At 36.3% G+C, this 27,293-nt stretch overlaps 1 protein-coding gene and 1 long non-coding RNA gene across 2 annotated transcripts; both read right to left on the reverse strand.

Moving 5' to 3' along the window:
- Window positions 1-618: 618 nt before the first annotated feature.
- Window positions 619-6,709, reverse strand: LOC137388638 (uncharacterized protein YwbO-like). Its single transcript, XM_068075113.1, has 5 exons — window positions 6,586-6,709; window positions 3,594-3,758; window positions 2,398-2,563; window positions 1,625-1,787; window positions 619-991 (listed from the first exon to the last, which is right to left on the reverse strand). The coding sequence occupies exons 1-5, from the start codon at window positions 6,633-6,635 to the stop codon at window positions 888-890; spliced, it is 648 nt and encodes a 215-aa protein (XP_067931214.1). The 5' UTR covers window positions 6,636-6,709; the 3' UTR covers window positions 619-887.
- A 10,238-nt stretch (window positions 6,710-16,947) lies between these two features.
- LOC137388836 (uncharacterized) lies at window positions 16,948-21,343 on the reverse strand. Its single transcript, XR_010978036.1, has 3 exons — window positions 21,231-21,343; window positions 18,236-18,400; window positions 16,948-17,076 (listed from the first exon to the last, which is right to left on the reverse strand). It is a non-coding gene; the product is annotated as an uncharacterized lncRNA (long non-coding RNA).
- Between the last annotated feature and the right edge of the window lie 5,950 nt (window positions 21,344-27,293).

Genomic DNA, 27,293 nt, shown 5'->3' on the forward strand with positions numbered 1-27,293 from the left:
TATATCGTCACTTCTCTTATGTTGCCAAAATATATCGGCAAACCCTACTGACGTTATGTAAAACATTTCTCAACTGCATTAAGCTGGATTCTGTGACGTGTACTCTACATTCAAGCCATTGTGCCAACGGTTGGTGATGATGCTTCGACCACATGTCGACTAACCCAGGAACATGAAAATTCGACTCACTATTGCATGATGATTTCATCAACATGAAAATGCTTCATGGAAAACTTGTAGAAGTAATTTGTTTTGTATTTTTTGTATTTAAAATGTGAGAAAAAATGATGTAATATTTTGTTGTGATTTATCATTTCAAGCCATATATTTTACGAACCTCTTTTTGTTTTCATTCATCATGTTTAACAGGCGAATTAGATTCATCTGCTAGAAGAAATTTTCTTCTTCAAATTTTATGTTGTATTAAATTGAGTCAAACGCTTCTATTTTCTAAATGGTGCTAACCTTTTTAATTGTTGGTATTTTAGTTCCATCAAAACTACCTATGTAGAATATATTATATGGTGCGATTGTTACATTTAGAGGTTAAATAACATTTTCATTTGAATGTGATGGAAATTTCGCTTTTATATATACCTAAATAGACATTAATTGTAATTCTTCTAGTGTTCTGTATATTTTCTGATCATGGATAACAAGATATTCAAACTGACATCCATTGTGATTCGTTCAAAGCTTAAAAATGACAATATCATAAAATTGAATATAGTGCTTTCCATGTGAGTAGAAAATATTGACTGCTAGTTTCATATGCTAGCAATATATACCTTTTAAATGGTAACACAAGAAGCAAAAAGCTGATAACAAACATACTGCTGTCATTTTAGATGTAAAACTAAGAGACGTAGGTTAATTCCTTTAATAGTTTATTTCTGATTGTCTGCTATGAAAGCAAATGTCTTTGCAAATGCGTCGGGCTCCAGTGAACCTGAGATATGTGTCTCTCCATTAATAATAAAATGTGGTACACCTGAAACACAAAATATGCTGAAGTATAAGCTGATCAATAACCAATAATACTACTGTGGTTGTAGGACATCGTCTTTTACCCAAAACAAACGTGATATTTTTAAATTGTTTATAGATTTTTTGGTATTCGATTGAACAAACCAACTAGTCGGGATGATGAGTTATTATATGCAAAGCATTTAGGAATATAAATGACTAGCTGATTGTATCATTTTATTGTTTTATTGCAATATTGTTTAATAGTAACTGCAATAGCTTTTTATGAAACTACTAATAGCTCGCAAAGCGCCTCTCAAAACACTTGAATGTTGTGTTTTTCGTCACCCAACCTCAAACTTGCTGCTTAAATGTGGTTTTACTCTGCAAACAATTAGCCTGTAGCATAAGAGCTGGTGAAAGTTGGCTTGTTACTGAAAAGAACTAAAGAATTTTCTTTTGATGGAAATAGTTTTGAAGCTTAGTAGCTCCGTGTGTTTGCTGCATACGTGGAGAGAATTTCGTATTGAGAAGCTGAGCTCTGAATACTACACTCAGCCTTTGAACTCAATTGTTTCTACTGCAGGAAATATCTTAACTATAAAGTGTGCCTATTAGACAAGAACTATTTCATACGCTGTAAAAAAGGTTTACATACTCGGGATAGGTTTTGATTTCCAAGAAAGAGCAGTCTCTTCTACTTTCTTGGAGTTGTCTGCACAGTCCATGTAACCCTCATAGGCAGCCATATCAAAACATAGCTCTTCTGCTATTTTGTTTAAGACTCCTCTGTTAAGCAGCTGATCTTCACAGAGGTAATTCTGAATAATAATTTCAACACATATAAGTTAGTTGATAAACTTTGAATATAGAATTGTAATTGTTTTTGTACCTTGAAAGACCACCTGCAATGCCAAGGTAACGCAACTCTAGAGTGGCTGATCTATTAGTTTATAGTACTAGTGTAGAATGTCTTATCGGTCATATTGACCACAGAAGAGGAGCAGCCGTAGATCAGTGGTTAGTGTGCTAGCCTACAATCGGTAAGTCAGAGGTTTGAATAGCAGAAGAACCGTTGATGGTATTAGGAAGGGCATCCAGCCAAATCTCATGTGAAAAATGGTCGCTCTATACCAGGAAATACTATTTGCAGCGAGGACCACTAAATGGGAAATGCTAAAAAAAGGCTGAAAGAAAATTGAAAGGCTTCTCTTCTATAGCATTGGAGTTACTGTATCTGGTGAGACATCAATGGGATCACAGGCTGTGTTTCTCGTAAAGGAGTTGTCTTTTCACAACTATCAAATGTATACTAGGACTTTCACAAACAAGGTATTACATTATAAAATGAGCATTCGTCTAGTGGTTTAAAATCAACAAAAAATTTTCTTTCACCATGATAATATGATAAGTACTATTGACATGAGTTACCTTGAATATTCGTTCAGCTACGTTGCTCTGCACATTCGTCGAATTATCCAAAGTTTTACAATACTCCAGCATTTGGTGGCCAGGAAACGTGTTAGGTAGTCGTTTAGACCGTCCACTAAATTTGATTCCTACAGAAGCTGCCCGCTGTCGCATTTGTTCAAGAATGCTACAAAGAAATGTTATCTAGACTAATTTTCAAACGTAGATGGCTGTACAATCTTTCTAATATACTTTTATGTGATTTCAATCAAAGGCAAGTCTATAAGTACAGTAAATATTAAAAGTATATTTTAAACAAGCATTACATGTGTCTACTCGGTATAGCAAAACTGAGCGCCTGAGGTTATCATGATTAATCCTTGGGAAAACAATGTATTGAATCGAACAGGCCATATTAATATTCGATCTAACAGGCCATATTATTATTTGATTGAACAGGCCATATTAATATTGGATTGAACAGGCCATATTAATATTTGATCAAACAGGCCATATTAATATTGGATCGAACAGGCCATATTAATATTCAATTGAACAGGCCGTATCAATGTTAATTAAAACATTAATTATTGAAAAGGCTTTTAACGGTGTAATCACTCATTACATGTTCTACTAGAAATGCTAGTAAAAGCATACTAACTAGTAAAAGGTACTAAGACAACTGGCTAAAGTACTCCATGATCATGAGAGGACAATAGAGTTAACCATTTAACCATAGCTCGTTTGGAGTTTGCTTATCCGAAATGCTAACTGCTTTTTTAATTTATAACTTCCACTAACCCACAAAATGTCCCGTAACCGCAAAAACCTTACTCAAATTGATTGCAATACTCGCTTTCCTATATGGTTGTTAGTAAGTTTGGATTAAAAAGAGCATGTCTACTAATATATTGAGAAAAACTTTGGGGCTGGACAACATTTGATCTATGACATTGAAAGCTTTTGTTTGGATAACATGCATATGCTATAACAGTTAATTTACCTCCTAATTACAGTGACCTTACAAACTACTGATATATTTGGATATTATACATTATCATATATTATATAATCTATATGATACATAATATATATGATATATATGATAATATATATATATATATATTACCGTATATTATAACTCTGTATGTGCTGCTTTCATTTTTTTATTTGATTAAAATGTTTATCCCAACCTTGACCTTCTCGCATCTACTAACCTGGGATTTTTCATCCTGGGAAGTTTCTCAACTCCTTCATCTGTAAGACCAGGAAAGAGGAAAAATGGCTCCCAAGAAACATTGAAATCGTACAAGTCAGCCGTCTGCTGCATGGCAGCCTCCAGCTTTCGCTTGCCGATCCAGCACGATAGACACATAAAATCCCTGCAAGTAACAATCTCTCTAGTAGTTTGTCTGGTAAAGGTGATAGGGTCAGAACAACGAGTATGCTTGGTGGTTCCTTTTTAGGTACAACTACAACAACTACAATAAATACACAGAGGTTCCAAATGAAGAAAAGTTGTGGAAAAAGCCAGATCTTATTTTTGTGATTGACTATATTGGGCTTGCTGGTTCTGGTTGTTAGACTTTAGTGACAGCAAATCATCTTAGTGTGTCTCAATATTTGTTTATTTTTGTAGTTTTCATCTATTTCAACCACTATATAACCACTATTATAATATAACCACTATTTCAACCCAAATATATATCAATAACTTGCCTCATGCACTTAGAATATTTTTACCTGATTTTCTTAAAACCGATTTTTAATGAGCTTCTTACTAATCAGGCTGAATACTATCATAGGATAGTCAGTGGTAAAATTGGTCAAATCACAGTCAAAAAAAGTTCAGTTACAAAATTGAAACAGCTTCTCAACGCTTATACAGGAAGAAACTGTAAATTTTACACTTTGCACAGTTTTTTTCCTGTTAGAAATGCTTCAAGGACTTTTACACCTCTAACATAAAAGTTTTTGGCATTAAATCACTCTCAGTATGTTTGAATTGGTGTTAAAAGTTTTACAACTCAACTTTTTAAAATGTGACTGTATCACTTTGTGCACCTGGCTCTTCAATTGCCTGTTTGTTACTCACCTGTAAAGAATAGACTATCATTGTTGAACTAGTCTGTTTATGCGTAAAGGGCACCCTTGGGCTGATGAAATGTATACCTATTACTACAAAGTTTAGTAAAACCCTTTGTAAGAACTTCGAAATGGCAATTTAGCTCTTTGTGGAATAGCTAACAGTTTGATATAGCCACATTCATTCCAATATAGTATAATTCTAGTGTGTCATTTCTATCTAGCACCTGTTCGAACATTTCATCTCTATCCAGTACATGTTCTAACATATCATTTCTATCCAGCACATGTTCTAACATGTCATTTCTATCCAGTACATGTTCTAACATGTCATTTTTATCGAGTACATGTTCTTACTCGTCATTTCTATCCAATACATATTCTTACTTGTCATTTCTATCCAGTACATGTTCTTACTTGTCATTTCTATCCAGTACATGTTCTTACTTGTCATTTCTATCCAGTACATATTCTTACTTGTCATTTCTATCCAGTACATATTCTTACTTGTCATTTCTATCCAGTACATGTTCTTACTTGTCATTTCTATCCAGTACATGTTCTTACTTGTCATTTCTATCCAGTACATGTTCTTACTTGTCATTTCTATCCAGTACATGTTCTTACTTGTCATTTCTATCCAATACATATTCTCACATGTCACTCCCAGTTAGTACTTATTTCTGTACATTAGTTTTATCTAGCACTGGCTTCTATATATCACTTAAGTCTAGTGCCTCTAGTTACATGTTATTGCTAATCAATACTTGCTTTAGTGTGTCATATCTATCCCGTGTTTGCAAAAACTTTAATGACTGAAGTCTAGCTGTGAAAAGCATAGGTATCTTTAATTAGTCTGTGGCAAAAATAGGTCTTGGATTTAAGCCAATTAAATGTGCTCCTGGCTGATAGTGCCGCCAACACTTCAAGCAGAATATGCCACATCATGCTGACTCGCAGCGTTTAACAGACACTTGCTAATAAATTGACCTCTCTCTCTCAATGCTTGTAAAGTTATCACTGACGCAAGCATGGTCAATCAGTAAAATGTTTTCCTTTCAAAACTAACCACGAATCTCAACCAAAACAGCTCATGCATCACTACGATTTAGACTATTCTGGAGTGATTTGTATATGGTAGTCGTTAGTAACCCAAAAGACAAGGCTATGCAATGCCCTCACTAATCTGTAATAACTTTTGCTTTCATAGAATGGAACACTTTGGGTTTGTATATTATGGTCTGTTTTTTTAGTTTTTCCTCTATGTAAGCCACCAACTGATCATGTGACCTCTATTACAAGACTTTGATGAATAACAACTATTGACATGTGCCAGTTTCTCGCTGCCATGCTATCCTCTTTCTTTTTGAAAAGCTTTAAAATGTTTTCAATAATTCAGCTATCTAAGAATAAACAAAGTTCAAGGCTAAAGACAAGGATCTACAGTCAGGATTTTCAAATACTTTGGTAGTAATCGTAACTCTACTCGAGACTTCTAGTAATTATATCATGAATGAAAGGCATTCCTAGGCTTGGAGACAAATGAACATTCTCAAGCATCTATATACATGTATATATAAATTTCAATGTTTGTATGTATGTTTGTCTGCATGTCCAGTTATAGCGATAAGGTTTTCAGAATAAAACACCAGCTGCACACCAGATTTGAATTTGGAGAACATTCAGTTATGCAGACAGTCATCTATTCAATACAATATGCTGTCCAATTGGCTATATGACAGAATAAATTGGGCACATGCTTATTACAAATGCCAATCTTTTATGGCTTCACTCTTAACTGCAGCTAGCACTATGAATGAAGCAATACCAGAAGAAAAATGCCTGCCTATACTTGAAGAAAAATGCCTAAACTCACATAACCAACAAGATAATTGCAATAAATATAAATCTGTAGCCGGCACTGCAGCCAGTATATTATGAATCACACAAAAATAAACACGGTACACAGAAATAAACAAAACACTTTCGTTTAAAAGTTAGAATGGTAAATTTTGTATATGTTTAGAAAAAAATTAATTTTCTGTGCAGAAACTTTTTATCACCCGTGTAATGCTAGGCATTCATTTAGTATAGAACAAAGGTTGTCATATAGAATGTACTTACGCAACAATCTGTATGTTGATAGGAACCTTCTTAGTGGTCTCATCTGCCATTCTTAACAGAAATGAATATGCAGGGTTTCACTCAACTTGTAAGCCCTGCAATGATACACGGCCTTGGCATGTAGTTGTAGACAAATGAAGGAGTATTTATACCCAGGTCTGTTTTTGACCTGTCATTGTAATGTATGTCATTTATTACCTGTAGAATGTAATGACGTTGCACCGCACAGTGTGCATATCATCATGTTGTAACCACTGATGACATGACGCAGTATAGTCATCTATATATATATTTCTCAAAGTCCGTGTGTTGGAATTCCGTCTGTTGGAAATCCGGTTATAGCCATTATTAGAACAGCTGAGCTGGACAACAATAAATACTCAGTCATGGCTTACTGTCATTGGAAGCCTAACCTTATTAACTAGCTTAGTGGAGTTTTCTATTGGCAATATGCCAGGCTACTAGCTTGAAAGGTACAGTTGTTTGACAAAGTTTTAAAACCTTTACAATTGTTTTTATTTTCCTCTTAATTTAGTTCAACTCAGAGCTGTGCTACTCGAGTACGAATTCGAGTACAAGTACTACTCGAGTACCGATTTCAACTACTCTCTACTCTACTCGAAGGGATCATAATATGGGATAAATATATTCTACTTGTACTCCCTTGGGAAGAAAGTACTCGGAATCTACTTGCAAACTTAAATACTCTACTCTACTTTACTCTACAATAAATATACTCTACTCTACTTTACTCTACATCAAAATACTCTACTCTACTTTACTCTACATCAAATATACTCTACTCTTACTTGCACCAGGGAGTTGTCAACTCCCTGTTGACACATAATATTTCTCTTTACTTTATCTAGACTGTGATCCAATTTGTATTGTGTACTACCAGCTTTGTTCAGCACCACAATTTCTCTGTTTGTACTCTGTACGTGTGTATTGTATGTTGGAACAAGGGCTTTTTCTTATTGAAATGTCAATCCAAGGTCACATAGACTACTTGTGCAAGTAACATGGTATGATAGTTAAGTGTCTGTGAGAATTCAGAAAATTATAATGTGAAGAGAGATTTATTTTAACAATGGCAGAGGCAGGACCAGTGACAGTAATAGAGCCAGTAACAGATAGGAATACCAAGTCTTCCCCTACAATAATACAATTTGGATATACTGACTATAAGGTTAGTTGTTACATTCGCTTTTTCCTTCATTATGTGTGGCTTAGTTGCCCTTTTCTCTACCACAGCTATGAGTTTCTGTTTTTGTTTTACAAAAACAGACTTGATAATTCAACAGACCGAGCAGCAGCAGACTGATGGCACATCCACACTTGCTATATATTATTGATTAATTGAGTGGCGATTGTTGCGATGTATCTAATTTTACCTGATCTCCGTTAATCCAAGACTAACTTCATGGCTTTTACGCAGGCATATTTGACTATATGCATATGGAACTGCATACGGAAGACATCGCTGTCACCAACAAGCCTTTTGGTCATGAGCTATACATGATAGCTGCAGTGCTGAATCCTAGACATCTAACTCAATGGCTTCCGGAGGATGACGAAGAGCTAGAGCTGAAGATTTGTAGGCAGGTGATCGATGCAGCTGAGAGAGGTAAGGCTACGGGTTGTTGTGTTTATGATTATTATTATTATTATACTGTGTTTGTTTTTCAAGATTATTTGTGCAATAGCTCTGCTCGTGCCGAATCTGATGAGGAGATAATTATCATCATGCTTTGACTTGCTATACAAACAATGTGTGTTTTTTGGTGAATAGAATACAAGGAACCACTGGAAACTGCTGCTTATGTTACCAATGAAGTTAATGTACCTGTTGCCGCCGATGTAGAGGACACCGCCGGAGAACCTGTATTCAAAGTGCCTCGGCTATTTGACTATCAGCAGGAAGAGAATATCCCTGTCACTACCAGCAATCCAAATACAGTTCTTACCATCAGCGGCCAGTTTACTATGTATCTGGAACTCGCCAGATCAACACCCATGGCAGCACGCGATCCATTGGTGTTCTGGCACCGAAAGCGGGAAATACTCTTCAAGCTGTACCCTCTTGCCCAAAAAGTGTTGAGTGTGCCGGCAAGTTCTGCTGCCGTCGAGAGGATATTCTCTCACGGTGGCGTCTTGATGAGGCCACATCGCGCCTCAATGAGCGATGCCGTTCTGGAGAACCTCATTTTCTGCAAATGCAACAGGCTGCAGGGCCTAGTATAAATAAAGAAAACTCGAACCCGGGGATAGTTGGACATTATACTTTTATATTATCATATTATTTTATCATATTATTATCATATCCTAATCATTATCATATTATATATATAGGCCTACCTGTACTGGTTAATTTGGTTGTTTTACTTGTTTGTTCGTTTTACTTTAATTTAATAAAAAGTACTTGATACTTGATTAATGTACTCTATACTTGTACTTGAAATTCAGAAGGAAAACTCTACTTGATCTTGAAATTTGAGAGATAACTCTACTTGTACTCGGAACCAAGTTGTGATACTCTACTTGTACTCGGAATCAAGTTGTGATACTCTACTTGCACTCGGAAGGCAGAAACATGTGATTACTTGTACTTCTACTCGATTTTGTTTTGAGTACTCGCTTACTCTACTTGAACTGAAAAAAAGTACTTGAGCACAGCTCTGGTTCAACTACACGACACACTTCTCTCATGATATGCACTTTGAAATTTATAGTGGCAAATTTTGTTATGTGTTAAATACAAATCAATTTTCTGTCCAAAGACTCTTCTATTACATGGGCAACGCCGGGTGGCACAGCTCGTAGATATATAAACCTAGATTGGCCAATAATAGCTACAGTATTTCCATCGGTTGCCTTGTCAGACTTAAATAGCACTCATTGTATTGTACCTCACGCTTGACTGCACTGTTGTTTACAATTGAGCTAATGAGAAGAAGGTGACAAAATTACATTTATTTTCACATAAAAACCTTCTTGGATACATAATCCAGTAAACTAAAGCAATTCTGTGATAATATCTGATAGCCACTATAGATTAATACTATAAAAGCTATGAATTGTTGTACACAAATCATGAGCCATCAGGGCTTTATTTGCAACCCTCTCCTATCCCCATGCTCTCTTTTCCCCTTCTCCAAAGAAGAAATTAGAAGGGGAAAAGAGAGAAGGGAGTAAGGAGAGGGGGAGCAAATAGCCCACCCACTCAAAGAGCCAGACCCTGGCTAGGTGATTAGACTAATATCATGCTGAACTAAGCATGACTAAATATGATGAGTATGCAAGTATGTCTTAAGTCAAAAATGAGACAGAATGGTTTTTTACAGCTGGCTATGTAGCTGGCTAGGTCACCAGAGCTGAAGTGTAATGATTGTATCAATAGCATCGTGGATGTTACCAACTTTAATGTAAACCAAGCAACGAATTCCCTAATCAAAATTAAGAATCGTGATGTAATGGCTATATTTTGTCTTCGCCTGTGGTGATTGAGGTTTGCAACCAATAGTGAAAAAGCGACGAGAGTGTTGCGTAGTAGTGCTGGATTGGTGAAAAACTTTCCCAGACTGGCACTAATTGCCACCATGGAGAAGTTGCTGAGGTTCAACATCATGCTATTGTTCAAGTGTAATCATCAAGCTAGTAGACTAGCTCATGAGACAGCAGAGAGATATATTTCGATTAGGGCGCATTATGAAGCTAAGAATAGAGCTGGCACGGGTAGCTCGTCTGGTCTTGACCCACCAGGTCAGAGGTGCAAGAGTCGGGCAACCCGACCCTCGGGTCTTCCTATACAAAGACACAGTTGGTTTATGGCTAAACAACAGCGGTTGTATATCGCTTTTTAAGTGCGATTGAAATGGAGTCGCATATAGTCCTAGCACGGAAGGACCAGGCGAAATAAAACAAGGTGAGTCAAGACTGTATTTTTCCATCTGCGACAATAATCTCTGGATTATAGGTTTCACAAGGTTTTTCGGCAAAAAATAATCAAGATGTCGGTTAGTCTGGGATTTCATGAAGAAGCCAGTCACGAAAGGAAAATACCAAGTTATTTGTACAATATACAAAAGCAAGTTAAAGGTTGACTTGCAACAGAATTCACATTACAGTTATTTAGTATCATAAGATTCACTTTGTCTTACTCTGTTGTGTTGTGAAATCAGGTGTGAAATATATGGGAATGTGATTACAAGCTCTTAAAAGCTAAAAAACGAACAGTTAATCGCAGCCACACGAGGCCGCCGTAGTTTGGATTCGCTTTCCAAAACGGCTCTAATGGGGCGTAGTTGTTACAGGATGGTTTCTGTTTACACTTTCATGCAACCTCATTCGTCGAAATATTTTCACAAATATACTTCATGCATTCAATAAAACCATGCCTATTGTTCTTACGCGTCTGTTTTATCATCATTGTAATGCTGTCACTTTTAGCACTGATATCTTATAACTTACCGTAAAACATCATTAAACTTTTTAACCTTAGCTCAAAGGAGTACATATCATTGTTTGATAATCATGACGAGCCTGTTGGTCACCTGTGATAATTGAAAAGTGCTGCAGAAATTATTTTCGAAGTATTGGGTCACGTGATCAGATTACGACTTGACGATTGAATAATGCCGAAACAAAACTGTAAACTAGCGAGCATCTATATTTGATACGGGGTATTCGGTAAAACCCGAAGTGTTTGTCATAAACTAGTGCTACGACAAGTTTTATATTAAGCTTTTTAATGGCTTTTCAATTCACGCGAGAACATCACGTGACAAGACGATAACCAAACTGTAATGACTACGTCAGAGAAATAAAGAGATTCCAATCTACGGCGGATTTATGTTTTTGAGCTTTTAAAAGCTTGTAATCACAGTTCCACGTATTGGCACCTACAACACAACAGAGTAAGACATGGTGAATCTTTTGATACCAGATAACTGTAATGTGAATTTTGTTGCAAGTCATCCTTTTAAGTTACAAAGAAGGGTCCACCTCAATACTATTGAGGCATTTACAACGAGGGCATCCTGAGGAACCTAAAAGCGCATCTAAGAACCTTCAATCCAGCAAATAGATTTTATTTTTAGTTTCTTTCACTAATACCAGAGGTTTTAGGAAAGTGATGGATTTTTGTTTTCCACTATGCTGGGTTATGTATTTCTATATTTGTAAAGTATTTCTTAACTAACCTCTTGTTTATTATAATAGCAGTTGAAAATAAAATCTGTAATAAAAACACTAGCCCAATCATGCCATTAATCTATCACCCAATGAATAGCATTGATCCACCAATGTCTAACCATAAATTGTAGATTGCATCTATAAACCAAGCTACAGAATATAATGATTGGTGTAATAATGGTCTCTTTTATCTTAGTTTAATGATGTCACAAAATTAGGCTGTAATAGAACTATCTCGTAAACTTAAATGAATAAAAAAATCGCGCGTGCTGACCCGGTCTGACCCGATATTGGCTCTCATTGCTGACCCTGAGTCTGGTCCGACTCTGCATTCCTTGGTCTCATTCCAGCTCTAGCTAAGAAAGCCATTGATTCCATTTCCCTGATCAGATCAAAACTTCACAGGCTCATCATATTTAGTCATGTTTAGTTCAGCATGATATTAGTCTTTTACCTAGCCAGGGTCTGGCTCTTCGGGTGAGTGGGCTATTTGCCCCCTCCTTTTGCCCTTCTCTCTTTTCCCCTTCTCACTTCTTTTTTGGAGAAGGGGAAAAGAGAGAATGGGGATAGGAGAGGGTGGCAAATAAAGCCCTGATAGCTCATGATTTGTGTGCAACATTTCATAGCTTTTATACTTTTAATCTATTGTGGTTATCAGATATTATTACATAATTGCTTTTCTTGATTATGTATACAAGAAGGTTTTTATGCAAAAATAAATATGATTTTGTCAAATTCTCCTCATGAGCTCCATTGTTAACGATAATGCAGTCAAGCGTGAGGTACAATACAATGACGTTATGTCATGCTATTTACGTCTGACAGGCTTTTTCCCTATTGGCCAATCTAGGTTTATATATCTATGAGTATAGTGCATAGTATAGTGCAGCTATGGCCAAATGGCGGATCTAGATCCGCATCTTTGTAGTTTTATTGTGGATATTTCAAGTTGCCTGTCAAAAAGATTTTTTAAAGTAGTTTCTTTTATTTTGTTGAAAAAATATTTTTGTAATTTTTTCTTGGAATTTTTGTAAATTCATTGTTTTCAGCAATAAATTTTGTAAAAACCAATCACAGGACACGACTCACAAATACTCTTCATGAACTTTATGAGTCGGTAAAAGTAGCAAAAAACTGTGCTTTGATAGTATTGTGAAGTCAAAGACCACTCATCATTTTTATCACTGATATCAAACACATTTAGTGCAGCACATTCATTCACTGATTTATAGTTCAAATTATATATACAAACAAACAAAATTCAAATTGTATTTGAGGCCTTGTTTTAAGATGTGAGTAAATAATTGCAGGGCAGAATATCCTTGGTTAGTGCTGATGTCTGATCATCTCCCAGTATGCGCATCTGATGATACGCCTTGGGGTAAGACCCCTGGTTGTCGGGCATTCACAGATCTTTTAGTAGAGTTCAAAGTTGATCTGTTTATTGTGGGCGGCCAGAATGGTTACCATATATCACGACTTGTTGCTACAGATTCTCAACTTGGGAGTGGAGGTGGCCTCAGTTCATTCATTGTGGGTCTTCAAACTGAGGGTGTGTCTATGCACAGCCCGCCAACATCACCCAAAGTCTTTAAAGAGCATCTTCCAGCCGTCATTACATTGTTGAATCTTCATATAGAACATTCTGATTCGTTATGCTTTGATGTGCACAAGCTAAATCATTTTGTTCTATTGGATCATACTTGTATTAAAAAGAGGGTCAGCGTTCTTTTCACAGAATTCAACGGATTGAATGTTACATATGACAAGCGTGTCTGGTTGGTTTTAGTTGTCACTCTCGCACTAGTAATGTTACTGCTTTTGGTATTTAGACGCTACCTCTGGTTGCGCATTTGTAAGTTTCTCAACCCGGATGGGAGTCTTCCACTATACCATGAAAATATGTTAGCTGTATAACATAATTCACCATATGACTGTTTTAATTACAAAGTTTTCATGAGGCGATGGTAAAGTTTCAGTTCATCAACACTCAGAGATCTGTCAGTGCATAGAGGAATGATTTACTGTCGTACTTACGATTCAAGGTGCTTTAAAGATTTTCTGCTCATCGTTATATCGTCACTTCTCTTATGTTGCCAAAATATATCGACAAACCCTACTGACGTTATGTAAAACATTTCTCAACTGCATTAAGCTGGATTCTGTGACGTGTACTCTACATTCAACCCATTGTGCCAACGGTTGGTGATGATGCTTCGACCACACGTCGACTAACCCAGGAACATGAAAATTCGACTCACTATTGCATGATGATTTCATCAACATGAAAATGCTTCATGAAAAACTTGTAGAAGTAATTTGTTTTGTATTTTTTTGTATTTAAAATGTGAGAAGATATGATGTAATATTTTGTTGTGATTTATCATTTCAAGCCATATATTTTACGAACCTCTTTTTGTTGTCATTCATCATGTTTAACAGGCGAATTAGAATCATCTGCTAGAAGACATTTTCTTCTTCAAATTTTATGTTGTATTAAATTGAGTCAAACGCTTCTATTTTCTAAATGGTGCTAACCTTTTTAATTGTTGGTATTTTAGTTCCATCAAAACTACCTATGTAGAATATATTATATGGTGCGATTGTTACATTTAGAGGTTAAATAACATTTTCATGTGAATGTGATGGAAATTTCGCTTTTATATATACCTAAATAGACATTAATTGTAATTCTTCTAGTGTTCTGTATATTTTCTGATCATGGATAACAAGATATTCAAACTGACATCCATTGTGATTCGTTCAAAGCTTAAAAATGACAATATCATAAAATTGAATATAGTGCTTTCCATGTGAGTAGAAAATATTGACTGCTAGTTTCATATGCTAGCAATATATATCTGTTAAATGGTAACACAAGAAACAAAAAGCTGATAACAAACATACTGCTGTCATTTTAGATGTAAAAACTAAGAGACGTAGGGTAATTCCTTTAATAGTCTATTTCTGATTGTCTGCTATGAAAGCAAATGTCTTTGCAAATGCGTCGGGCTCCAGTGAACCTGAGATATGTGTCTCTCCATTAATAATAAAATGTGGTACACCTGAAACACAAAAAATGCTGAAGTATAAGCTGATCAATAACCAATAATACTACTGTGGTTGTAGGACATCGTCTTTTACCCAAAACAAACGTGATATTTTTAAATTGTTTATAGATTTTTTGGTATTCGATTGAACAAACCAACTAGTCGGGATGATGAGTTATTATATGCAAAGCGTCTAGGAATATAAATGACTAGCTGATTGTATCATTTTATTGTTTTATTGCAATATTGTTTAATAGTAACTGCAATAGCTTTTTATGAAACTACTAATAGCTCTCAAAGCGCCTCTCAAAACACTTGAATGTAGTGTTTTTCATCACCCAACCTCAAAACTTGCTGCTTAAATGTGGTTTTACTCTGCAAACAATTAGCCTGTAGCATAAGAGCTGGTGAAAGTTGGCTTGTAACTGAAAAAACTAAAGAATTGCCTCTTGATGAAAATAGTTTTGAAGCTTAGTAGCTCCGTGTGTTTGCTGCATACGTGGAGAGAATTTCGTATTGAGAAGCTGAGCTCTGAATACTACACTCAGCCTTTGAACTCAATTGTTTCTACTGCAGGAAATATCTTAACTATAAAGTGTGACTACTAGACAAGAACTATTTCATACGCTGTAAAAAAGGTTTACATACTCGGAATAGGTTTTGATTTCCAAGAAAGAGCAGTCTCTTCTACTTTCTTGGAGTTGTCTGCACAGTCCATGTAACCCTCATAGGCAGCCATATCAAAACATAGCTCTTCTGCTATTTTGTTTAAGACTCCTCTGTTAAGCAACTGATCTTCACAGAGGTAATTCTGAATAATAATTTTAACACATATAAGTTAGTTGATAAACTTTGAATATAGAATGGTTTTTGTACCTTGAAAGACCACCTGCAATGCCAAGGTAACGCAACTCTAGAGTGGCTGATCTATTAGTTTATAGTACTAGTGTAGAATGTCTTATCGGTCACATTGACCACAGAAGAGGAGCAGCTGTGGATTAGTGGTTAGCGTGCTAGCATACAATCGGTAAGTCAGAGGTTTGAATAGCAGAAGAACTGTTGATGGTATTAGGAAAGGCATCCAGCCAAATCTCATGTGAAAAATGGTCGCTCTATACCAGGAAATACTATTTGCAGTGATGACCCTAGCCTGCCTTGACAAGCTGTTGTTTTTGCGTAGTTGTCCCCCCGGCGAGCAACAACAGCTTGTCACAAGACGTACTGCACCTGATGCATCAGCTGCACTTATAGGGAGTTGTTCTATTCCGTCTACGCGGCTTGGCCGCGATGTTATGTCGGTCGCTCCATTGGTAATCATAACGGATTTCACGCAAAAATTTATGTAGAACAAAAAACAAGATTACAACGTTTAACCAAAGACCAGTTTCTGTGATAAACTTTAGTAGAACTTAAGAATAAAATAAACTTAAAATAAAATCCATTAGAACAAATAAAACTGATACAAAAATAGAACTAAAACTGACTGAGCGCACAAATAACGACATGTTTAGTCGCTGTTGTTACCTAAGTTCTCAAGTTCTACTAAAGTTTACCGCAGAGACTGGTCGCTGGTTTAACGTTATAATCTTAAATTTTCTACATAAATTTTTGCGCAAAATTCGTTATGATTACCAATGGAGCGACCGACATAACATTGCAACCAAGTCGCATAGACGGAAGAGAATAACTCCTTATAAGTGCAGCTGATGCATCAGGTGCAGTACGTCTTGTGACAAGCTGTTGTTGCTCGCCGCTCGACGGGGGGACAACTACGCAAAAACAACAGCTTGTCAAGACAGGCTATGATGACCTCTAAATGGGAAATGCTAAAAAAAGCTGAAAGAAAATTGAAAGGCTTCTTTTCTAAAGCATTGGAGTTACTGTATCTGGTGAGACATCAATGGGATCACAGGCTGTATTTCTTGTAAAGGAGTTGTCTTTTCACAACTATCAAATGTATAAGTCTAGGACTTTCACAAACAAGGTATTACATTATAAAATGAGCATTCGTCTAGCGGTTTAAAATCAACAAAATGTTTCTTCCATCATGATAATATGATAAGTACTATTGACATGAGTTACCTTGAATATTCGTTCAGCTACGTTGCTCTGCACATTCGTCGAATTATCCAAGGTTTTACAATACTCCAGCATTTGGTGGCCAGGAAACGTGTTAGGTAATCGTTTAGACCGTCCACTAAATTTGATTCCTACAGAAGCTGCCCGCTGTCGCATTTGTTCAAGAATGCTACAAAGAAATGTCATCTAGACTAATTTTCAAACGTAGATGGCTGCACAATCTTTCTAATATACTGTTATGTGATTTCAATCAAAGGCAAGTCTATAAGTACAGTAAATATTAAAAGTATATTTTAAACAAGCATTACATGTGTCTACTCGGTATAGCAAAACTGAGCCACTGAGGTTATCATGATTAATCCTTGGGAAAACAATGTATTGAATCGAACAGGCCATATTAATATTCGATCTAACAGGCCATATTAATATTAGATTGAACAGGCCATATTAATATTTGATCAAACAGGCCATATTAATATTCAATCAAACAGTCCATATTAATATTCGATTGAACAGGCCATATTAATATTCAATCAAACAGTCCATATTAATATTCGATTGAACAGGCCATATTAATATTGGATCGAACAGGCCATATTAATATTCGATTGAACAGGCCATATTAATATTCGATCGAACAGGTCATTATGATATTCAATTGAACAGGCCGTATCAATGTTAATTAAAACATTAATTATTGAAAAGGTTTTTCACGGTGTAATCACTCATTACATGTTCTACTAGAAATGCTACTAAAAGCATGTGGTACTAAGACAACTGGCGAAAGTACTCCATGATCATGAGAGGACAATAGAGTTAACCATTTGATGCTGTGTTGTTGTCTAGGAATCTACAGCTCGTTTGGGGTTTGCTTATCCGAAATGCTAATTGCTTTTTTAATTTATAGCTTCCACTAACCCACAAAATGTCGCGAACCGCAAAAACCTTACTCAAATTGATTGCGAATAATGTGAATTACTCGCTTTCCTATATGGTTGTTAGTAAGTTTAGATTAAAAAGAGCATGTCTACTAATATATTGAGAAAAACTTTGGTGCTGGACAACATTTGATCTATGACATTGAAAGCTTTTGTTTGGATAACATGCATATGCTATAACAGTTAATTTACCTCCTAATCACAGTGACCCTACAAACTACTGATATATTTGGATATTATACATTATCATATATTATATAATATATATGATACATAATATATATGATAATATATATATATATTATCATATATTATAACTCTGTATGTGCTGCTTTCATTTTTCTATTTGATTAAAATGTTTATCCCAACCTTGACCTCGCATCTACTAACCTGGGATTTTTCATTCTGGGAAGTTTCTCAACTCCTTCATCTGTAAGACCAGGAAAGAGGAAAAATGGCTCCCAAGAAACATTGAAATCGTACAAGTCAGCCGTCTGCTGCATGGCAGCCTCCAGCTTTCGCTTGCCGATCCAGCACGATAGTCACATAAAATCCCTGCAAGTAACAATCTCTCTAATAGTTTGTCTGGTGAAGGTGATAGGGTCAGAACAACGAGTATGCTTGGTGGTTCCTTTTTAGGTACAACTACAACAACTGCAATAAATACACAGAGGTTCCAAATGAAGAAAAGTTGTGGAAAAAGTCAGATCTTATTTTTGTGATTGACTATATTGGGCTTGCTGGTTCTGGTTGTTAGACTTTAGTGACAGCAAATCATCTTAGTGTGTCTCAATATTTGTTTATTTTTGTAGTTTTCATCTATTTCAACCACTATATAACCACTATATAACCACTATTTCAACCCAAATATATATCAATAACTTGCCTCATGCACTTAGAATATTTTTACCTGATTGTCTTAAAACCGATTTTTAATGAGCTTCTTACTAATCAGGCTGAATACTACCATAGGATAGTCAGTGATAAAATTGGTCAAATCACAGTCAAAAAAAGTTCAGTTACAAAATTGAAACAGCTTCTCAACGCTTATACAGGAAGAAACTGTGTAAAGTTTACACTTTGCGCTGCTTTTTTCTGTTAGAAATGCTTCAAGAACTTTTACACCTCTAACATAAATGTTTTGTGCATTAAATCACTCTCAGTATGTTTGAATTGGTGTTAAAAGTTTTACAACTCAACTTTTTAAAATGTGACTGTATCACTTTGTGCACCTGGCTCTTCAATTGCCTGTTTGTTATTCACCTGTAAAGAATAGACTATCATTGTTGAACTAGTCTGTCTATGGGTAAAGGGCACCCTTGGCCTGATGAAATGTATACCTATTACTACAAAGTTTAGTAAAACCCTTTATAAGAATTTCGAAATGGCCATTTAGCTCTTTGTGGAATAGCTAACAGTTTAATATAGCCACATTCATTCCAAAATGGTATAATTCTAGTGTGTCATTTCTATCTAGCACCTGTTCGAACATTTCATTTCTATCCAGTACATGTTCTAACATGTCATTTTTATCGAGTACATGTTCTTACTTGTCATTTCTATCCAGTACATATTCTTACTTGTCATTTCTATCCAGTACATGTTCTTACTTGTCATTTCTATCCAGTATATGTTCTTACTTGTCATTTCTATCCAGTACATGTTCTTACTTGTCATTTCTATCCAGTACATATTCTTACTTGTCATTTCTATCCAGTACATGTTCTTACTTGTCATTTCTATCCAGTACATATTCTTACTTGTCATTTCTATCCAGTACATGTTCTTACTTGTCATTTCTATCCAGTACATGTTCTTACTTGTCATTTTTATTCAGTACATGTTCTTACTTGTCATTTCTATCCAGTACATGTTCTTACTTGTCATTTCTATCCAGTACATATTCTCACATGTCACTCCCAATTAGTACTTATTTCTGTACATTAGTTTTATCTAGCACTGGCTTCTATATATCACTTAAGTCTAGTGCCTCTAGTTACATGTTATTGCTAATCAATACTTGCTTTAGTGTGTCATATCTATCCCGTGTTTGCAAAAACTTTAATGACTTAAGTCTAGCTGTGAAAAGCATAGGTATCTTTAATTAGTCTGCGGCAGAAATAGGTCTTGGATTTAAGCCAATTAATTGTGCTCCTGGCTGATAGTGCCCCCAACACTTCAAGCAGAATATGCCACATCATGCTGACTCACAGCGTTTAACAAACACTTGCTAATAGATTGACCTCTCTCTATCAATGCTTGTAAAGTTATCACTGACGCAAGCATGGTCAATCAGTAAAATGTTTTCCTTTCAAAACTAACCACGAATCTCAACCAAAACAGCTCATGCATCACTACGATTTAGACTATTCTGGAGTGATTTGTATATGGTAATCGTTAGTAACCCAAAAGACAAGGCTATGCAATGCCCTCACTAATCTGTAATAACTCTTGCTTTCATAGAATGGAACACTTCGGGTTTGTATATTATGGTCTGTTTTTATAATTTTTCCTCTATGTAAGCCACCAACTGATCATGTGACCTCTATTACAAGACTTTGATGAATAACAACTATTGACATGTGCCAGTTTTTCGCTGCCATGCTATCCTCTTTCTTTTTGAAAAGCTTTAAAATGTTTTCAATAATTTAGCTATCTAAGAATAAACAAAGTTCAAGGCTAAAGACAAGGATCTACAGTCAGGATTTTCAAATACTTTGGTGGTAATCGTAACTCTACTCGAGACTTCTAGTAATTATATCATGAATGAAAGGCATTCCTAGGCTTGGAGACAAATGAACATTCTCAAGCATCTATATACATGTATATATAAATCTCAATGTTTGTCTGTATGTTTGTCTGCATGTCCAGTTATAGCGATAAGGTTTTCAGAATAAAACACCAGCTGCACACCAGATTTTTACTTGGAGAACATTCAGTTATGCAGACAGTCATCTATTCAATACACTATGCTGTCCAATTGGCTATATGACAGAATAAACTGGGCACATACTTATTACAAATGCCAATCTTTTATGGCTTCGCTCTTAACACTGCAGCTAGCACTATGAATGAAGCCATACCAGAAGAAAAATGCCTGCCTATACTTGAAGAAAAATGCCTAAACTCACAAAGCCAACGAGATAATTGCAATAAATATAAATCTGCAGCCAGTATAGCACTGCAGCCAGTATATTATGAATCACACAAAAATAAACACGGTTCACAAAAATAAACAAAACACCTTCATTTAAAAGTTAGAATGGTAAATTTTGTATATGTTGAGAAAAGAATTAATTTTCTGTGTAGAAACTTTTTTATCACCTGTGCAATGCCAGGCATTCATTTAGTATAGAACAAAGGTTGTCATATAGAATGTACTTACGCAACAATCTGTATGTTGATAGGAACCTTCTTACTGGTCTCATCTGCCATTCTTAACAGAAATGAATATGCAGGGTTTCACTCAACTTGTAAGCCCTGCAATGATACACGGCCTTGGCATGTAGTTGTAGACAAATGAAGGAGTATTTATACCCAGGTCTGTTTTTGACCTGTCATTGTAATGTATGTCATTTATTACCTGTAGAATGTAATGACGTTGCACTGCACAGTGTGCATATCATCATGTTGTAACCACTGATGACATGACGCAGTATAGTATAGTCATCTATATATATATTTCTCAAAGTCCGTGTGCTGGAATTCCGTCTGTTGGAAATCCGTTTATAGCCATTATTAGAACAGCTGAGCTGGACAACAATAAATACTCAGTCCTGGCTTACTGTCATTGGAAGCCTAACCTTATTAACTAGCTTAGTGGAGTTTTCTATTGGCAATATGCCAGGCTACTAGCTTGAAAGGTACAGATGTTTGACAAAGTTTTAAAACCTTTACAATTGTTTTTATTTTCCTCTTAATTTAGTTCAACTCAGAGCTGTGCTACTCGAGTACGAATTCGAGTACAAGTACTACTCGAGTACCGATTTCAACTACTCTCTACTCTACTCGAAGGGGCCATAATATGGAATAAATATACTCTACTTGTACTCCCTTGGGAAGAAAGTACTCGGAATCTACTTGCAAACTTAAATATTCTACTCTACTTTACTCTACAATAAATATACTCTACTCTACTTTAATCTACATCAAAATACTCTACTTTACTCTACATCAAATATAGCCTACTCTACTCTTACTTGCACCAGGGAGTTGTCAACTCCCTGTTGACACATAATATTTCTCTTTACTTTATCTAGACTGTGATCCAATTTGTATTGTGTACTACCTGCTTTGTTCAGCACCACAATTTCTCTGTTTGTACTCTGTACGTGTGTAATGTATGTTGGAACAAGGGCTTTTTCTTATTGAAATGTCAATCCAAGGTCACATAGACTACTTGTGCAAGTAACATGGTATGATAGTTAAGTGTCTGTGAGAATTCAGAAAATTAAAATGTGAGGAGAGATTTATTTTAAAAATGGCAGAGGCAGGACCAGTGACAGTAATAAAGCCAGTAACAGATAGGAATACCAAGTTTTCCCCTACAATAATACAATTTGGATATACTGATATAAGGTTAGTTGTTACATTCGTTTTTTCCTTCATTATGTGTGGCTTAGTAGCCCTTTTCTCTACCACAGCTATGAGTTTCTGTTCTTGTTTTACAAAAACAGACTCATAATTCAACAGACCGAGCAGCAGCAGGCTGATGGCACATCCACACTTGCTATAAATTATTGATTAATTGAGTGGCGATTGTTGCGATGTATCTAATTTTACCTGATCTCCGTTAACCCAAGACTAACTTTATGGCTTTTACGCAGGCATATTTGACTATATGCACATGGAACTGCATACGGAAGACATCGCTGTCACCAACAAGTCTTTCGGTCATGAGCTATACATGATAGCTGCAGTGCTGGATCCTAGACATCTAACTCAATGGCTTCCGGAGGATGACGAAGAGCTAGAGCTGAAGATTCGTAGGCAGGTGATCGATGCAGCTGGGAGAGGTAAGGCTACGGGGTGTTGTGTTTATTATTATTATTATTATACTGTGTTTGTTTTTCAAGATTATTTGTGCAATAGCTCTGCTCGTGCTGAATCTGATGAGGAGATAATTATCATCATGCTTTGACTTGCTATACAAACAATGTGTGTTTTTTGGTGAATAGAATACAAGGAACCACTGGAAACTGCTGCTGATGTTACCAATGAAGTTAATGTACCTGTTGCCGCCGATGTAGAGGACGCCGCCGGAGAACCTGTATTCAAACTGCCTCGGCTATTTGACTATCAGCAGGAGGAGAATATCCCTGTCACTACCAGCAATCCAAATACAGTTCTTACCATCAGCGGCCAGTTTACTATGTATCTGGGGCTCGCCAGATCAACACCCATGGCAGCACGCGATCTGTTGGTGTTCTGGCACCGAAACCGGGGAATACTCTTCAAGCTGTACCCTCTTGCCCAAAAAGTGTTGAGCAAGTGCCGGCAAGTTCTGCTGCCGTCGAGAGGATATTCTCTCACGGTGGCATCTTGATGAGGCCACATCGCGCCTCAATGAGTGATGCCAGTCTGGAGAACCTCATTTTCTGCAAATGCAACAGTCTGCAGGGCCTAGTATAAATAAAGAAAACTAGAACCCGGGGATAGTTGGACATTATACTTTTATATTATCATATTATTTTATCATATTATTATCATACCCTAATCATTATCATATTATATATATAGGCCTACCTGTACTGGTTAATTTGGCTGTTTTACTTGTTTGTTCGTTTTACTTTAATTTAATAAAAACTACTTGATATTTGATTAATGTACTCTATACTTGTACTTGAAATTCAGAAGGAAAACTCTACTTGATCTTGAAATTTGAGAGATAACTCTACTTGTACTCGGAACCAAGTTGTGATACTCTACTTGTACTCGGAATCAAGTTGTGATACTCTACTTGCACTCGGAAGGCAGAAACATGTGATTACTTGTACTTGTACTCGATTTTGTTTTGAGTACTCGCTTACTCTACTTGAAGTGAAAAAAAGTACTTGAGCACAGCTCTGGTTCAACTACACGACACACTTCTCTCATGATATGCACTTTGAAATTTATAGTGGCAAATGTTGTTATATGTTAAATACAAATCAATTTTCTGTCCAAAGACTCTTCTATTACATGGGCAACGCCGGGTGGCACAGCTCCCGGATATATAGATAGATAGATATATAAACCTAGATTGGCCAATAATAGCTACAGTATTCCCATCGGCTGCCTTGTCAGACTTAAATAGCACGACATAACGTCATTGTATTGTACCTCACGCTTGACTGCACTGTTGTTTACAATTGAGCTAATGAGGTGGCAAAATTACATTTATTTTCACATAAAAACCTTCTTGGATACATAATCCAGTAAACTAAAGCAATTCTGTGATAATATCTGATAACCACCATAGATTAATACTATAAAAGCTATGAATTGTTGTACACAAATCATGAGCCATCAGGGCTTTATTTGCAACCCTCTCCTATTCCCATGCTCTCTTTTCCCCTTCTCCAAAGAAGAAGTTAGAAGGGGAAAAGAGAGAAGGGAGTAAGGAGAGGGGGAACAAATAGCCCACCCACTCAAAGAGCCAGACCCTGGCTAGGTGAATAGATTAATATCATGCTGAACTAAACATGACTAAATATGATGAGTATGCAAGTATGTCTTAAGTCAAAAATGAGACAGAATGATTTTTTACAGCTGGCTATGTAGCTGGCTAGGTCACCAAAGCTGAAGTGTAATGATTGTATCAATAGCATCGTGGATGTTACCAACTTCAATGTAAACCAAGCAACGAATTCCCTAATCAAAATTAAGAATCGTGATGTAATGGCTATACTTTGTCTTCGCCTGTGGTGATTGAGGTTTGCAACCACTGGGAGAAAGCGACGAGAGTGTTGCTTAGTAGTGCTGGATTGGTGAAAATTTTTCCCAGGCTGGCACTAATTGCCACCATGGAGAAGTTGCTGAGGTTCAAGTTTCAACATCATGCTATTGTTTAAGTGTAATCATTAAGCTAGTAGACTAGCTCGTGAGATAGCAGAGAGATATATTTCGATTATGGCGCATTATGAAGCTAAGAATAGAGCTGGCACGGGTAGCTCGTCTGGTCTTGACCCACCGAGTCAGAGGTGCCCAGGTTGGGCCACCCGACCCTCGGGTCTTCCTATACAAAGACACAGTTGGTTTATGGCTAAACAACAGCGGTTGTATATCGCTTTTTAAGTGCGATTGAAATGGAGTCGCATATAGTTCTAGCACGGAAGGACCAGGCGAAATAAAACAAGGTGAGTCAAGACTATATTTTTCCGTCTGCGACAATAGTTTTTGGATTATAGGTTTCACAACGTTTTTCGGCAAAAAATAACCAAGATGTCGATAGTCTGGGATTTCATGAAGAAGCCAGTCACGAAAGGAAAATACCAAGTTACTTGCGCAATATACAAAAGCAAGTTAAAGGTTGACTTGCAACAGAATTCACATTACAGTTATTTAGTATCATAAGATTCACCTTGTCTTACTCTGTTGTGTTGTAGGTGTGAAATATATGGGAATGTGATTACAAGCTCTTAGAAGCTAAAAAACGAACAGTTAATCGCAGCCACACGAGACCGCCGTAGTTTGGATTCGCTTTCCAAAACGGCTCTAATGGGACGTAGTTGTTACAGGATGGTTTCTGTTTACACTTTCATGCAACCTCATTCGTCGAAATATTTTCACAAATATACTTCACGCATTCAATAAAACCATGTCTATTGTTCTTACGCGTCTGTTTTATCATCATTGTAATGCTGTCACTTTTAGCAGTGATATTTTATAACTTACCGTAAAATATCATTAAACTTTTTAACCTTAGCTCACAGGAGTACATATCATTGTCTGATAATCATGACGAGCCCGTTGGTCACCTGTGATAATTGAAAAGTGCTGCAGAAATTATTTTCGAAGTATTGGGTCACGTGATCAGATTACGACTTGACGATTGAATAATGCCGAAACAAAACTGTAAACTAGCGAGCATCTATATTTGATACGGGGTCTTCGGTAAAACCCGAAGTGTTTGTCATAAACTAGTGCTACGACAAGTTTTATATTGAGTTTTTTAATGGCTTTTCAATTCACACGAGAACATCACGTGACAAGACGATAACCAAACTGTAATGACTACGTCAGAGAAATAAAGAGATTCCAATCTATGGCGGCTTTATGTTTTTGAGCTTTTAAGAGCTTGTAATCACAGTTCCACGTATTGGCACCTACAACACAACAGAGTAAGACATGGTGAATCTTTTGATACCAGATAACTGTAATGTGAATTTTGTTGCAAGTCATCTTTTTAAGTTACAAAGAAGGGTCCACCTCAATACTATTGAGGCATTTACAACGAGGGCATCCTGAGGAACTTAAAAGCGCATCTAGGAACCTTCAATCCAGCAAATATATTTTATTTTTAGTTTCTTTCACTAATACCAGAGGTTTTAGGAATGTGATGGATTTTTGCTTTCCACTATGCTGGGTTATGTATTTCTATATTTGTAAAGTATTTCTTAACTAATCTCTTGTTGATTATAATAGCAGTTGAAAATAAAATCTGTAATAAAAACACTAGCCCAATCATGCCATTAATCTATCACCCATTGAATAGCATTGATCCACCAATGTCTAACCATAAATTGTAGATTGCATCTATAAACCAAGCTACAGGATATAATGATTGGTGTGATAATGGTTTCTTTTATCTTAGTTTAATGATGTCACAAAATTAGGCTGTAATAGAACTATCTCGTAAACTTAAATGAATAAACAAATCGCGTGTGCTGACCCGGTCCGACCCGATATTGGCCCTCATTGCTGACCCTGAGTCTGGTCCGACTCTGCATTCCTTGGTCTCATTCCAGCTCTAGCTAAGAAAGCCATTGATTCCATTTCCCTGATCAGATCAAAACTTCACAGGCTCATCATATTTAGTCATGTTTAGTTCAGCAGGATATTAGTCTTTTACCTAGCCAGGGTCTGGCTCTTCGGGTGGGTGGGCTATTTGCCCCCCTCCTTTTGCCCTTCTCTCTTTTCCCCTTCTCACTTCTTCTTTGGAGAAGGAGAAAAGAGAGAATGGGGATAGGAGAGGGTGGCAAATAAAGCCCTGATAGCTCATGATTTGTGTGCAACATTTCATAGCTTTTATACTTTTAATCTATGGTGGTTATCAGATATTATTACATAATTACTTTAGTTTACTTGATTATGTATACAAGAAGGTTTTTATGCAAAAATGAATATGATTTTGTCAAATTCTCCTCATGAGCTCCATTGTTAACGATAGTGCAGTCAAGCGTGAGGTACAATACAATGACGTTACGTCATGCTATTTACGTCTGACAGGCTTTTTCCCTATTGGCCA

Source organism: Watersipora subatra, chromosome 2 (assembly GCF_963576615.1).
Source record: "Watersipora subatra chromosome 2, tzWatSuba1.1, whole genome shotgun sequence".
In the NCBI taxonomy this organism is placed as follows: Eukaryota; Metazoa; Bryozoa; class Gymnolaemata; order Cheilostomatida; family Watersiporidae; genus Watersipora; species Watersipora subatra.